Source organism: Drosophila albomicans, chromosome 2L (assembly GCF_009650485.2).
Source record: "Drosophila albomicans strain 15112-1751.03 chromosome 2L, ASM965048v2, whole genome shotgun sequence".
Classification (NCBI taxonomy): Eukaryota; Metazoa; Arthropoda; class Insecta; order Diptera; family Drosophilidae; genus Drosophila; species Drosophila albomicans.
The window spans coordinates 10,504,370-10,520,737 of NC_047628.2; the positions used below are offsets into that span (position 1 = coordinate 10,504,370).

The following is a 16,368-nucleotide window of genomic DNA, read 5'->3' on the forward strand; positions in this document are numbered from 1 at the left end:
CGCAAACAAACAAACATACCAGCAAACCAGCAATGGCCATTTAACACTTTAATTTGCCACACACGCGTATCCATTGCACACACACGGTACTCTATGTATAACTACTTTTATGTGTGTGTGGGCGGGTGTGTATAAAAACTTCAATTAAAATGCCAGCGTAACAATGCACAATGGAGATGGTATCCAAACCCCCAAACAGAGTTTTGGTTTGCTTTACATTTTGCAATTTAATGCAAAATAGCCGTAAAGCCACAAAAAGGCCAAGCGACCAAAAGGGCCAAGCTGCCAAAGCGGGCAAAGCAACAGCCACGCGATTCAGTCGAATAACGCTCTTTGCCATGCTTACAATATCATAAAACGCAATGGACCTCTTAACAGCCAGCAACAAAATGGCAGCCCTGAGTGACGATGGAGCTGACAATTGTTTCCGCTTACCGCTGAAGCAATAGAGAGAAGGTCGAGGAATGAGCACAATTTGTTCAAATCAGCTTCCGAAAAACATATTTAACTTGATTTCTCATTTCTAAAACTTCAAATTTCTAAAAGAAAAGAAATAGGTCTAAAATTCGTATTCAAAGTAAACAAAACAAGTTAGAAAGCTACAGTCGAGTGTGCTCCGCTATAATAAAAGCAAAATAGTGTGATATCATTCCTTTAATATACCAAATTAATTTGCTGAAAAATTCTACAATATACCGATTAATGTACTATATTTGGTATATCGATATACTATCACATTCAAAATATACCATAGAGTACAAAATATGCCAGATTATCATCGAAATCATGTTCATCAAAACTGAGAATTGAGCTAAAGAAAAACCTGAACAGAATGTTGGCTAAATTGTTCTTTGGAACACAAAGTTCTTTAGTGCTTGGCCAATGGCTTTGTTTTCCTTTGCATTTGGAGCAGGGCAAAAAGATGCTATAAAAATTTACAGTTAAGTGATTTTGTAGCAATTTGCAGTTTGTTGGCATTATAAGAGCAGGTGAGCGGCGAGTGCGAATGCGACTACGAGTGTGGCAAGTAGCAGTGCGGCAGGCAATGTGGCAGGTGGGCAAGAGGCGCCACACTCGTAAATCCTCGACAAATGTTTGCCAAGTGTGAGCTTGCCAAGTTGCCAGTTCTTGAGGTCTCTAGGTCTCACTTCAGGTTGGTTGTTGCGGATCTGTCAGTAAATTCAATTTATTTAAAAGCATGTCAACAATAAGTCAAATGAAATGCTCTGCTCAGCTGTAAATATGGCGGCTCCCGGTAATAAAGCTGATTTATTTTCCCTGTACAGATTTACAATCCACATAATTGTACAACGGCCCAACCCGGCTCGGTCGTATATATAAAATTTGTATTCGAAAAACTAAATACAATCGAGAGCGAGCCGAAGTGAAATGAACTGAAATGAAAAGCTTGAGTGAAATATTTGTGGTTATTGTGGCAATATATTCAAATTCAAATTCAGCTTGGCAGCTCGATTTTTTAGTCCTTTTGTTGTTGTTAGGCCATCTCCTGTCCTGTGTCACAGCAACTAGGAAGTATTTACAGAGATACTGGTATATGGTTATTTTTGCTTTCTAATAGTAGAACATCCGCTGGACAAGAGTGAATAAATCTTCTGCTGTGGTTTGGGCCAGGGTAAAGGCTGCAGATAAGCCCAATGCCCTGTGCCCAGTGTCCAGTTGCTGCAAAGTACAAAGGACACAACACAATTGGCTGCAGGACATCAGTTCAACTTAAACGACTGTTAAAGTGCAACAACATAGAGTTGTGTCAGCCAGCCGACAATGTGTCCCCGAGAGGGGGTGAAGTGACAGACCAGGCGGGGGGGGGGGGGGGGCCAAAGGCTTGCCGCACATGGCAAACAATATTAAGTGTGTCTGTTTTTTAACATTTGAAGCACAAATAAAACAATGCAATATTCGAAGTTAGAAGCTGGAGAAGCAGCTTACATACACAACACATACACAATTATCAATAGCTGTCAGCTGAGCGAGAGTGGAAAGAGAAATTGATAGTGCTATTGTAAAGTGAAATATGTAAAATAGCAGGCATCTCAAAGATTAGCAAAGGTTATAAATGTACATATATAAATGCCTTTTATTGGTCAACAACAAATTGCTTTTTCTAAATTGAGCTTAAATTTCATTCTGATAAAATATCATTTATGAATTTTATATTCTAAATTTCCCACTTTCTTTTATTAAAATACAAAATTACACCACCTAAATTGAGTTTATCTTTTAGGTGGAATTTGCAGAATTTATATAAGAAATACTTGTGTACGGGAAAAAGCGCCTACTTTGTTGTTTTGGCTAATAATCTGGGGTATTTTGCATTCGATGGTATATTTTGAATGTTGTACAATATAAATATATCAAATATCGCATTTTTGCGGTATATTAATTTGGTATTTATAAAGTGAAATTAATACCACACTGCTTGCTTTTATTCTAAATGCGTAGCGGGTATCTCACAGTCGAGTTCACTCGATTCTTAGTTGTTATAATTGAAGAACAAACTAGTATTTAACCTTGATAAAGGTATTTTCCAATGTACATTTCATATTGAAGATCTTACTTTTTTTTATTAAGAACAAATTACAATTTTCTTAGGTTTACATATTATTATTAAATACTCTCATGTGCATTTCGGATTGAAGATATTATTTCTTTTCATTATGAAGCAACAAATTACACTTTCAAAAATGAGTTTGTATTTTATTATTTATTGAATAATCATCATCATCTAATGTGCGAAAGATTATATTTATTATTTGAATTCTTTTAAATTGGCCAATAACTAATGTAAATAATGTTTTTTATTTTCGTTTCAGCTTTTATGTGAACAAATACCAATTTTTGCCTGAACTATTTTAATTTGTGATTATATTTTATATATATTCTAAATACATACTCATAAGTTTACGGGTAAGTTTATTCAGATGATTTTTCCAATTTGCAATTTACGAAAATATTTGGCAATTTCTCGTTCTGTCCTCGCACATAAGTATTTGAATAGCGGATGCATGTACATTGTGCATTGTTTGATTGTGCAACATAAGTGTGTGCAGATAAAAAATGCCGTTAGTGAAGTTTAAACAATGTTATTGACTGAACACAATGCTGGGTTGACGCTAGTTTCTGCTGCTGCGTATCTGTTGTTGACTTGCCTCATAAATCTATACAAGTGCTGTTGACTGACTGTCACAGTATGAGTGTGCGAGTGTAGAGTGTGAGTGTGTGTGTGTGCAACTGCTTAAATTATTGATTATTCGCAGTAACTTGGTCACAATTCAACTGTGACTGAGTCAGTAACAACAAGAAGGAAGCATTAATTTCCGCATGAGTTTGGTGTCCGTTTTATGTGCATTAATCAGTGCACTTCATTAAAAAGAACAACAAGCAAACTAAAAAGTAAACAGCACTAAAGCAAATGACTTTTAGCAGTAATTTAAAAAACATGTGCCACATCCATGTCTAATGGTCAGAGACTGACTTAGCTTCCATCTGCCACATTCAACGCCAGCAACAGAAATGTCCCCCGAGACTCTTGACATGTGTGTGGACTTCGCAGAGAGCAAAGAGAGAGAGAGAAAAAGAGTATCCCATTTACAGTTTTTGTGCTGTCATAACAAACAAATTCCCAGCATGTGTGCGGCGACTGCGACTTGGCGGGGTCGTAGGTTGCGGAGTTGGGGAGTTGGGGCCATGACCCAGGGCATGTATATAACATATATACTATACGTATGCTTGGTCAACTTTGTTGTGCTCCAAGAATTTAATTATACTTTTGATTTTAATGAAAATACAAGCGCATAGCTTTGGTCTCCGGGCATTCTCAAGCTTCCTGCTATACTCTACTCTCGATGGTACATTGAATTCCTCCTTAAGGTTGCCACATTTAATCGCTGTATTTCATAGAGTGTCTTCATGTCGAATATGCTTTGATAACAACAACAGTTTTTATTAGTTTCGATCAAGATTCGGAATGAAAATCGTGTCCCAAAACACTTCTTAATTATTGTTTAAAATTGTTTGGAAACTACTTTTAAATGTTAGTTTTTATGCTCAGCTATTATATTCTTGGCAAACTGACAAAACTTCTGTTGAGTTTTCCGCTCTGAACTTGTGACTTTGCCTCGGTTAAGGTCGTCGTCGTTGTTGGCGTCAATGTAAACTCCCCGGGCTTCCTTTGGGGACTTCATTTCACTGAATGTCAACGCAGTCGAGGTCCGTGTAAAATTACAGTTTAATTACACTTTTTTTAAAAATGTTGACTTACCTTTGAATGTCATTGCAAATGAAAAGCGCTGAATGCAATGCGAAGATGGACGTCAAATGAAATGTCTGAAATGGAAAATTAATACTACGAATTTTATGGTAAAAAAGTGAATTCAATGTGAAGTTCAATCATGATGGGTAGAAGTGTATTTTTAAAAGAATATTGATAACAACATATGAAATGAATAAATAGGTAATTATTATTATTGAAATATTCTTCGCAGTTCATAAATTGAATGTTGGATTGGCTTTTAAAAGAATCTTAAATAGAAAATATGATTTGAATAGCTACAAAAGTGCACCTTTTAAAGTACCGACAAATATGTAGTATTTTTTAAATCTTAATTGAATAAATGCGAAGTGAATGTAAAATAAATAAAAATAATGAGACTTCTAAAAGAAATCAATTTTTGTAAATTGAATATATTTTGTAGGCATCGAAATCTTAATTGATTGCATGTAAGTTGAATGTAAAGTACAAAAATGAAATGTAAAAAAAAAGAATTTTTATAACACAACATGAATAAGTATTTATACATTTCTATCTTATACACCCAAATAACTGAAAATTTACAACAAATTATGATTGCAATGTCTGCAAGCTATACAGTAGAAATGTATCCTAAGTAAATTAGTAACTATTAAAAGCCTTTCTTGAAATGGCAAAGTTATGTGCTTTACTTGCCTCTGCATTGAAATTTCTATTAAATACTCTGTTACGGTTTATAACCAGATTTAACAATTAGATGTAATCAATCATGTTGAAGAGTAAGAGAACGTCTCTGACAAAGGATTCCTTCTAAGTAACTGGCAAATTTCGTTTTATTCGAGAGAGAAGAGAGAGACGGTGGCAAACATTAAACAAATCCGCAACATTTGCGCATTCTGACCACACTTTGGGCTGCTGCACTTGAGTTGCATTTGCCGTTTGCCGCTTGGTGCTGCCTTCCTTCCCTTTTGCTCATTTGTGAATACATATTCGCATTTAATATGCAGCACATGTTCTGACAGACTTTGCCTCTCTCGGATGCGGAGCAACTACTTCAACATCAACGCTGCAGATGCAGTTGCTGTGCTTTGCTCCTTCCCACTCACCAGTTGCAGTTGCGGCTTTTGGCCGGTCACTTGCCACGATACGTTGCACGATGCATGCACAACATGCACTTGCAATCAAACATGTCCGTTGAGTGCGCGCGCCATTTTGCAACATTCGGTGCAAGTGGCGGGTGGTGTGAGTTTCTGTGGCTTAAGACGAGGCGAAGGCACTACGACTGCGACTACGACTACAACTGCTCTGCTTTGCTCTCCTCTGGTACTTATTTGCATACAACACTTTGACGCATTGTTCTCGCTCGGCCAAAGGGAACGGCTGTAGCAACATGCTGCTGTTGCTGCTACTGGGCTTTGCTATGTTCTGTGCACAGCGGGCACGCAGTTGCTGCTGCTGCTGCTGCTGTTACCACTTCACATGGCTCTCCTCGCTGTGGAGCACTAATTAAAAGCAAATTTAAGCATACTCATACCACTTATAATCCAACAGCAAAGACAGACGCACAAATTTACCAAATAATTACGCTCACAAACGACGATGCTCAATAAGAGGCAACGGGGCGTATACGCCACGTACACTTTGACTGCGCCTCTGACTGTGGCATTGTGATGGCGGTGATGATGACGATGATGATGATTGGAAAGCGCTTTGCTCAGCAAACCAAATAAGTGTTAATTAATACGATTTTAAGCTGCAGACAATCGAAGAAGATTTGAGAATTTGCCTGACAGCCTGGCATCATTAACCCATTTAAGGTGCAAATCCAATTAGACAAAAGACACAAGCACAAATTGAAATTTGAGTGTCTCTCGCCTGCAACTAGCGCTTAATTAAATTTGCTTTAATTATGTATTAATACGGCCCAAAAGCCGTGCAAATGCTTTTGATAATCGATTGCTTTTGTGCAAGTCTTATAAAGCGCTGAATATGGAATTGCTTTGATTATTTAAATTACATAGATAAACCACATTTCTTTAAATAGAAATTGAAGATAAAACAATTTGTAATATTTTATTATTTTATGATTAAATTTGACCATTTTTATGCCAGAATGAGACAGTTCCAAATATGAAAGTAGTATATAGATATACCAAATGTAACTTTCGGTATATTTTGGTATTTTATTTAAGTTTGTACTTTTTGGTATATTTTGGAAATAATTGTATATTGATATACCAAATACCTTCGGTGTATTTTGTATTTTTATTTATTAATTTAAAGACTGTAGATTTCTCACACGTTTTTATTTGCTTTGACTCTTAAGATAATGCCTTTTAGATTGTATAAACATTTCTATTTTCAATTTATATTTGCAACTTTAAAATGTATGTTTAAAAATTGTATAATTCTCTGCAACTAATTCAGCTCAGCGGTAGCGAACTCAACTGTTGTGCTAATCTGTATATTATAATCTATTCAGGGGCAACCATAAATCACGCTTTTCACTCAAAAAGCTTGCTTGGCACAGCCGGTTGGCGTTAAGTGAAAATCTTTTAAGAGGACCCAAGTAATGCACATAAATAATAAATACAACGCGAAATTAACTTTCCGGGCGACAGTCGTGCTCCACGTGCCAGTCCGGTGTGTGGATCCGCGGCTAGACCAAAAACGTTGAAACGAAAAAAACGACGAACAAAATCAACAGTGGAAACCTTTTTGCTTGTATTTCTTATGCTGCTGTTGCTCGGTTTTTTTTTTATTATTTTATTGTGTGTTACCTGGACTCCGTCAACTATTTAGAAATGCAAAGCACATTGAAAAGTTGAAAGCGTGCAGCGTTGGCTTTGGTTTTGGTTACGGTTTTTGCTTTTAAGGTGCCAAAAGCAAGCAAGCAAGCAAGCCAGTAAGCAGGAGGAAATGTGGCCAGAAAGAAAGAGAAGAAACTGTCAACGCACGCGTTAAGTTGACAGCCGTGGCCGCTAGGCAGGGGAGAGAACTGTAAGTCGTGGAAGGGGGGCAGAGAGTAGCCGAAAAATCTCAGAGGGCCCCAGCTATAAAAATCATAAATTTTATTATGTATTAATGTCTGTGGGGCTGTTAGCTCAGACGACGACGATGGCGACACTTTTTTATGGCAAATATATTTGTGAATTATTCAAAAAGCTTTAGCATACTTTTCAGCGCTTGGCAAGTTTAAGGTCAATAAAGGCGACCGCATGGCATGGCATGGCTGTCTTGAAGAGGTGTGCGTGCATATTTGACTATTTTATTAGATTAAATTTCATATAAATGTGCTGATAATGCCAACCAGACATTGTCTAGACAAAGTACACAGACGCACATACAAACATCCAGCTGACATTTGAGACAGCTGCAAAAGGTGGAAACAGCAGTAATGCAGTCGAAGAGGGGGAGAGAACAGGTAACAGGTAACTGGGGGGCATAACTTCATTGCATGGCTGTCACAAATGCCACAAGATCCGCAACGACTGCAATGCAATGCAAAATTAATAGCTGTTGCATTCGAGTCAAGTATTTTGAGTCAACGCAAGCTGGGGAAAGCGAACGGATCAAAGTTTGTCTGCTCTGACGGCTGACAGGCACGCTCTGAATGTCAGCGACTGTCTTTGGCTCTTCGACAGTGAGTACAGGCTACAGGCTATAATTCAAACATCATCATCATTTAGCAAAAATGTCAAGGGCAACTGTGTGCCACACACACACACACAGACACACAAGTCACAACTCTCAACTCGAGAGAGTAAAAACTTTATTTTACGTTTGCTGACGCGTTTGAATGTGTGATTTATGCAAGGGAAATCGTATTTGAATTTTGCCATTTTACTACTTTTTGCTTTATCATTGAAGTGCTCTAAGCCTTTAATCGGTGTCCGGCTAAAAAGTTCACAAAAAATTGTTGCAGGAAATTGCTTGTGCACAGTTTTCTTTATGCTGCAGATTTACTTTGCATAGGGTGCATATTACAATAGATTTGAACTTAGGATTCTCTGCTCTGTTGAACGTTGTAAATAAACATTTTGTTGAAATGAAAAGCTAGAAAGTTAAAAACATTCTTATTCATAAATAATTGTTAATACATAAATGTTGTTTGTTAGGGGTTCAAAAGAGCTTTGTAAAGTCAGTAAATATGAGAATGTTACAAAGTTTTCAAACATTAAAATAATAGTGCCAAATAACCGAAGCTAAAGTTAAAGTTAGCTTAAATGAAACCAAAATTAAATTGAAATATAAATTGTTGGCAATGTTTATCTATCAAATACTTATTCGTATCACTACTTTCAATATTTTATCATAATATATACATCTTTAATGATGGGTTGAACGTAAAGTCAAGTCGCTCGCTTTAATAAATGCAGCTCAATTGATGACAACTTCCTGGAGAGCAAAGTGCGTCACCCTGTATATATTTGGTATAAGAAACATTCAAAGTGACATTTGCATTTTATTGTTGAATGCCGGGCAACGCCAACTTTCTGCTCTTTGGCTTATTGTGCAATTTCCTAGCTGCTGCTGCTCCTTCTGCAGCTTCTCCTTGCTCTCTCTTTCCATCTCTCCCCATCTTCTTATCGTGCTCTTCCACTTTCTTGCCTCTGAGTGTGTCTGCATGAAATAAGAGTTAATCTTGCGTCCACTGGGAACTCACACACACACACCAACACACACACAAGGTTGAGTAGCCAACATCTTTTCGTCTCTGTAACAGATGTCCTTGATATTTCATTTGACGGCAACGTTTGCTAGCGATATTTCAAAGGCAAATGCCGTCTGCTTTAGATTCGGCTGCAATTTTCTTTTGTGCGACATCAAAGTGCAACTTCATCAAGTAAATCCTTCAGTCTTCTTTCGGCCTTCAGCCCAAAAGCCGATAAGGCACTCAGCAGCGGCTTCTTATGAATCAAATATGCCACAAAGTATGCAATAATATTGTAACAATCGAATTGTCAACGCTCCATCTCCATCCCCCGTATATTTTTATGCTTTTAATAATATTTTAATAGAAACAGCAAGCCTCAGTAATTTCACCTCGAATACTTTGCAAAGGGGAGACCAAAAGCAACGTGACGTGTGACTGGTGGTTGCTTGCTGCTTTTGATGTTGCTGCTCTGTGCTGTGCACAGGTTCTCAAGCAGCTGGAGACGTTTTGATGGATGGATGGAAGTAGAGAGGCATAAGTAAACTTGTTTTCCTACAACTTACATATCATAAATCATGTACGTTTGTTATTCCAATGCTGCACAAAGAGTCGGTTGGCAAGAGCATAAGATTGGGTACGATTTCACAACTTAAGTAAAAGTAGCGAAAGAAAATCTTAAAGAAAATAAATGAATAAATAGTAATTAATGGTGCTGTAATATTCGATTTAGACATTTCAAAAATGGATCATTTATAGAATTACATCTTAATTTAGCTATATACCAACGCAATAATATGGTTTTATAGATGTATTGTCTTGAAAACATTCACATGTATATATTTTATTCTAAATAATATAAATTTGAAGATATAGAAATTTAATTTCCAATTTTAATTGACGAGTGTGTTACTTTTTTTAATCAACATAAAATAATTGAAGCCAAAAGATATTCTAATAACAGAATTTATTTCCTATTAGAGCACAATCAAGCACTTGCGCTACATCATTTTATTTATAAACCTTTTGTAAACTTGTGCGTATTCAAAAGCGTATATTTGAAATCCCTTTACTGTACTTTCTCTAGAGTATTTAACTTTCGGTATTCTAGATTATTTGTATTGCATCTTTCTGGATGCATAATTATTCAGGACACTCGTGACATGACACACGGCTTGTCAGTTGCCATAGATATGTAGAGATATCTCTTCTGGTATCGTGTGGCTTATTAAATCTTGTGGTTGTGTCTATGTGTGTATGTGTGTTTGGCGTATTTTCAGCTTCAGTGAAGCAAAATAATTGGGCCATGTTGCTACCCAGGTAAGGAGGAATATAACTTATACAGAGAGAGATTGCTAAGGTCAAATGCTTGTTGTTTTATTTCTGGACATGGTCTTTGGCTTGTTAGTCTCAGTCCAATTTAAGCTCTTGTATGGTCTTAAAGCTATTGATATTGATATTGACTCGTCAATACCTTGGGGGAAATGCACGTGTTTTGTCATCGAGGCTGACATACATATTTTAAGGACAATTTTTAATTAAAAGTTTGCTGCAGATGACTTGACTGAAAGCCGACCCAAAAGATTCAAGCATAATAACTTGCCCGGCCATGAGTCAGCAGGAACTTAAGCTTTCTCAGCTTTTCTTTATTTTGTTCTTTGCTTTTTTTCGTTGTCTGCCTGCCAAGCTTCGAGATAATTAACTCTCATCTACCTGCTTTCACATTGAACACCATTAACATCGACCTGTCGCGACTCGAATGTGTTTGGCTGACAATTTTAGTCAACATTCGGCTCGTCTGGACTTTCCAAAATGGCTGCTAAGCCAACAAAGCACCTTTAGATAGCCACTTTAGAGCGTCGTCTGTTGGTTTAGTGCGCTTTTCAAAACATCGTTTAATTGTTGTGGCTTGTAATAACAGCAGCTGCTGGGGATTCGAGGCTTTGTTCTCAGGTGTTCTTCTTTGAGCTGTCGATAATGATGAAATGACAAAATTCGTCAACTTGAGATAAATAATTGACTTTAAACAACATTGGAAGCTAGCAAGAAAGTTAATCGATATTTGTTCATTAGAAGCTAAAAATCATCTTAAATTTTATCGTACTCTTACAATAATCTTAAAGTTTATAAAGTCGTTTAACTTAGGCAAGAGTTTAAACGCAGATCCAAACTTAGTTTATGGTTTTGCATTCGTTTATAAGTTTCAACACAGCTTTTCAGCTGATTTAACTCATTTAATGTCGGAGTTTTGCCTGGACGCAGCGAGCTTGTTGTGTGTGCCTTGCTTTCGAGAATTTGCGTTGATGTTTTCGTGTTGTCTGGCAATTGGCAAAGTTTAAATTGCATGCATACTCGTATATGCCGAGCGAGGAAATCTGTCGCGCTCGATTAACGTTCAGATGGGGACACATATTCATACTTGTGTTGTGGCATGTGAGTGCACTTCTCTGATGTGTGTGTGTGTGTGTGTGTGTGTGTGTGGACATTTCGCATCGAAACTTGACATGGCCAAGCTGAGCTTATTTGCATATTTAATTAACTAACAAGTGCTCGCAATTAAGGCCAAGTCCAGAGCTCTCTCTATTACCATATAAATGTGCATAATAACACGAAGAGTGGAGAGTCTCTCTTCTGCCAGTAAATCAATTAGGCATAAATGTGTGTATTTTGGGGCACTGTGACATAAATTACCAAAAAGCAATGCGAGCCGGTGCTTTTTAGACCGTTCGTTGCATTGCATATATTTTAATCATCTTAATTGCACACACCATTTTATTAAATTAAGAGGACCATTCGTCATGGGTATACGAGAGCTGTCAAAAGTTGTGAAGTTGCCACTCGACTCGACTCGTCTCGTATGTGGTGGCATGCTTTATGTCAGATTATGTCACGAATATGTTAAACTGTTGCCACTCTGACAGCTGCCACTAAGGGGTTGTCCTTACTCGCTGCTCTTGTTGTTGGCCCAAACTTAAAAGTCTCTCTCTCTTTCTCTCTTTCACTCGCCTCTTTTGACATTTATTAGGCTGTCTTTTGGCAGCCAAGTTGTGTGCACGTTGTGTTACATTCCCCTCGATTGCAGGCAACACAATTTGACAAGTTGAGCGTAACTACGCCAAATAGCGACTGACAGCGCAAATATTTTAACAACTTACTCGACTAACTCAGCAACTAACTGGCTGACTCAATGGATAACTGGCTGACTTACCTCTGAAACTGTCTTTTATAGCTAGCTGAAATTTTGCGCTTCTGACACAAATCAAATGTGATAAAATACGTTTGATATTATGAGTACATATTCAATAGTCGCTGGCAATATTTTCCTTGATTTCTGACTGCTCGTGCGCAACTAATTTCGTAATCAATTACAGTTATTTCCACCCACACACACACACACACACACGTATCTACAACTTTTGAATTTCAATAAGCATAATGCGGTTGTATTTTACAATATTTTTTGTAATATTTTTGCTACATTGCACAACGAGGCGGAGCTTTAACTACGGGAGTAGCAAAACGTACCACAAGGCGTATGTGTAATATTTGAAAATACCCTTCAAAATGGGTATTTGAATTTGATAAAATGTTGAGTGGCTTTTTTTATGTTGGGAACATTTTAAATTTTACTCATTTTTATAACGAAATCTCAATCGAAATTAATTTAAGTAAAAACAATCGGTTTTTTAAATTCTACGCACAATTTAATTTTGTGTGTAAAAAATATAAAAATTGCAATGCAATTTGTTAAATATTAACCTTTTATACTTTATAATATGGAATAAAATATGATAGGAACAGAAACTATATTAAATTACTAATATTGTTATATAAAAATATATATATATCAAAAACATTTGGAGAAATATTTATTTTTATTCGTTAATTAAATATAAATTGAAGAATTATATATTGTACCAAGTGATAATTTATATTACATTAGTAATATTTATAACAATTATAACTTTCATCTCCTAAATTTACCATTTCTTAAATTAAATATGCAATATTTGAAGAGAAACTTAATATTTTCTGAAGCATTGTTTTTATTGGCTGCACTTTTGGTTACTTTGTTTCGCTTTATGCCGCCTGCAGCGTATCCGCACGACATGCAGCTCAATCAAACAAACATTCCCCAGTTGTCGTCATTCGAATGTCGCAGGTATGCGCCAAACAATCCACATACCGCTCCCGCTGTTCCCCAGCATGCCCCAAATAGCGAGTTTCCCCACACTCTAGTAATGCTGTCGCGTCAGGAAAATGAAAAATGATTGCCTGCTGTGCCTTTTTGGTCGCACAATTCACAATTCGCCAGCCCCCAGCCTTCATGTGGTGTATGTTTAAAGTTGCGTTTGTTGTATAAATAAAATTACGCATACGCCGTGTGTCGCACACACACACTGAATAATGCGAAAGTTAAAGCACGAAGAACGAAGGGCTCAGGGGAGAGCGACATGCTCTCATGACTGCCTGACCTACCACAACAGAAACCACAGACAAACAAACTATGCTTAATTGCAAAGGGGTTTTGGGGGTTCCGCTTGGTGCTCAACAGAGTCAAGTAAATGTCTCAATAAACTGCAAAAGTTACCCGGTCGAACCACTTGGGAGCACGACTTAACCTCAATTTTGATTAACAATGTCTGGCAATGAAGCTGTCAACGTGCGGCCAGAACACACACACACACACACACACACTGACACACACCCAATCAAGACACTTAGCCAGGGCGAAGTTGGAGAGGAAGCTCGAGCACAGCGAGCCTGAAAAATGAGCACAATTTGTTTGTTGGCTTGCCAGCTGCGGCTGCTGTCCCATCCACTTGGTTAGCCCTTACTTCGAATGTATATGTATATATGTATATTTTATTTGCGCACATTATTCATTTGCTAATAACATGTTTATGGGCAAACGTTTGACGTTGCCAGCTTTTAAACTGTGCCGCCGCCTTTTGCGGCCCTTGTTCCGCCTTCAGTTGCATTATGTACTGCTCCAGTTGACTTGGCATATTCTGACGCAGATTCAGGATGGGCGTGTCCACAGTTGTGTCCATGCGGCGTCTGCTACGTAAACGCTGACTCAGTCCGTTCATGGCAAACGCTGGCACTTCGATGCACAGAAAATAGGCCAATTCCATGCCGCTAATGAGCGAACAGCCGAGAAAAAGTCCAGCGATGCCACCGAAACTAACTGCAAGAAGTGCAAAGTGTTGACAAATGTTTTTTTGGAAGAGAGATGCGTGTGCTCTGAAAGACTCGAACCCATTAAGTCGACCCAGCCAAAGACCAAACTGGTGCGATAGACCATCAGAGTTTCGAAACGGAAATGCACATCCAAGTCCACATATGATGAATTGCCAAGGACTTCCGGCGGCAGAAACGATGGTCGCACATCGTTTACAAAATTGAGCGAATAACAATTGCGAAAGCACTTGCAGACCATGCCCTCATGATTGTTACGCACAAAACGCTCCTCTCCCGGCTGATGAGAGTAGAGCAGTTTATCTGTAGATGCATTTCTGGTTAGCTATTCGGCAGAGAAAGAGACAGAGACAGGACAGCAACAGAGAGACTCAGATACGCACCATTGTTGTCCGCCAGGCAGACCAAGTCCTGAGAACGACAAGAGCGATACTGGCCTGCAAAATTGCAAGAGCAATTCGAGTAGATGTTGCGGTTTTTGGAAACGGAACGTGCTTACCCGGCGGAAAAAGCAAGTCCATTGTGCAATTACAGTAGCGCACCAAGTACTCCTGATGGCACTCCGATTGGCAATTCTCAATCATGTAAATGTAGCCCATCAATGACTTGAAGTCGCGACTGTTGTGCTCATCCTGCAATAAAACAGAAAATCAATTTAAATACGCAATGAATAAGAAAGCTTCAAGGTAGATTTTACTGTTGTAGACCTTTTACTATTGTTTCCGCTCAAATTCAATTCTTTGATTACTACTTTCTTTTATGTTTTAAATTTTATGTTGACAAATTAAGAATTGAATTGTTAGCATTATGAATTTGGGGACGATAAAAAAATTATTGATGGGAGATTGGACCCTTCACTTTTGATGGAAATATATTTCATTTTGGCAGCTCGAATTCATTTCTGATTAATACTTAACTGTTTTAAATTTTATATACATAAATTAGGACTTTAATTGTTAGCACTATGAAATTAAGGGCGAAATAAAGTTAAAAAATAAACAAATGCCAAAAGTGCTGGGTTCTATAATACATAGTTACTGAGATGTAGTTATTTCAACAGAGGACAATTAGAAACACGAAATGACGAATATTGATAATTCAACTGGTTCAGAATATGAGAATCAGAATGTCTTCTTCTGTTCGTTCGGAAAAACTTAATATACACCTTTTCAACATTTTTCAAAACCACACTCTCTAAATGTGTATTAAAACACCATCACAAAACTCACATCAAACACACACTGCCGCTGATCGGAGCTGACGGAGCGCGTCTCGTTGTCGAAGAAGTAGATGGTGGGCTCGATTTCAATCATGGTATGCGTATCGGCTGGCACACTATACGGTCGATTATGCCAGACATAGGGTTCGGTCAGCATGACGTCAATGCCTTTATCATTATTGCGGCCAGGCAAATGTTTATCCGGATTCATAAGAACCCGCACGGAGAGCGCACTCGTTGGGCCAGCGGAACCTGTGCGCCATGGCCACATGTGATCCAGCAGTTGCATGCGTTTGCCTTCGACAGTTTCGAGGGAATTGAAGGCCCAGCAGAGACCGTTTTTGCTGCGACGCTTGGAGAAGATCTCACAGCAATCGTAGGGATAATGCCGCCACATGCAGTCGGTGAGGAGCTCATCGCAGGTCCAGGTCATGAAGTCGACGACCAGACTGAAGTTGATGTGGCTCAGCTGCTGAGTGGCCTCGTTGCGCAACGAGCCAAAGGCACGGAATTCGCCAAAGGACATGCCATCGTAACTGCCGACAATCCGTTCGAACAATTGCAATTGCACAGCATCGCTCACATTGGCCATGAAACGGCTCTTGGCCATGGCCAAGCGCTGCCAGTTGAGGCGATTGCGATTGCATATGGTGATGACCGGAAAGGCAATGCGATAAACGGGGAAACGCGTGCTGTCGACCACAGTCTGAAAGTTGCCATCATTATACCGCTGCGATAGTATCAGGCACACATAGACGGCTCCCAAAAACGCACAAATGAATGTGCAGAGCCAAACAAAGCGTTCCCAGCGACTGGCACGTGATGCCAACAGACGGTCCAGTCCGTGGATCGTTGTGCGTTTGCCAAACCGTAAGGCCAACTGCCAGCCAGCTTCGCTCAGCTGGGCCAACAGCTGATGGCGACGACTGCGAGGCGGCGGCAATAAACGAGACCTCAATTCTGGACGTGCCGTCGGATAATGTGCGAACGTCATGACTGAATCACTTGTCCATTCACTTTACTTCT

At 38.5% G+C, this 16,368-nt stretch overlaps 2 protein-coding genes across 2 annotated transcripts in view; one reads left to right on the plus strand and one right to left on the minus strand.

The window, feature by feature from the left end:
- LOC117564511 (uncharacterized) overlaps nucleotides 1–16,368 on the plus strand; it is an 81,245-nt gene that overhangs the window by 30,752 nt on the left and 34,125 nt on the right. The window contains exon 2 of the mRNA XM_034243330.2: nucleotides 2,832–2,925. The gene's annotated coding sequence lies outside the window, so the exon portion shown is untranslated. The remainder of the gene's footprint in view (nucleotides 1–2,831; nucleotides 2,926–16,368) is intronic.
- LOC117564514 (pickpocket protein 19) lies at nucleotides 13,799–16,336 on the minus strand. The gene is made up of 5 exons (XM_034243334.2): nucleotides 15,353–16,336; nucleotides 14,623–14,755; nucleotides 14,507–14,560; nucleotides 14,184–14,426; nucleotides 13,799–14,112 (listed from the first exon to the last, which is right to left on the minus strand). The coding sequence occupies exons 1-5, from the start codon at nucleotides 16,334–16,336 to the stop codon at nucleotides 13,805–13,807; spliced, it is 1,722 nt and encodes a 573-aa protein (XP_034099225.2). The 3' UTR covers nucleotides 13,799–13,804.

Coding starts and splice junctions, on each gene's coding strand:
- LOC117564514 (XM_034243334.2), bottom strand. CDS start 16,336: ATGACGTTCGCACATTATCCGACGGCACGTCCAGAATTGAGGTCTCGT. Junction 14,561..14,622: donor GGACTTGCTTTTTCCGCCGG/GTAAGCACGTTC, acceptor GCAATTTTGCAG/GCCAGTATCGCTCTTGTCGT. Junction 14,427..14,506: donor CTGCCTGGCGGACAACAATG/GTGCGTATCTGA, acceptor ATGCATCTACAG/ATAAACTGCTCTACTCTCAT.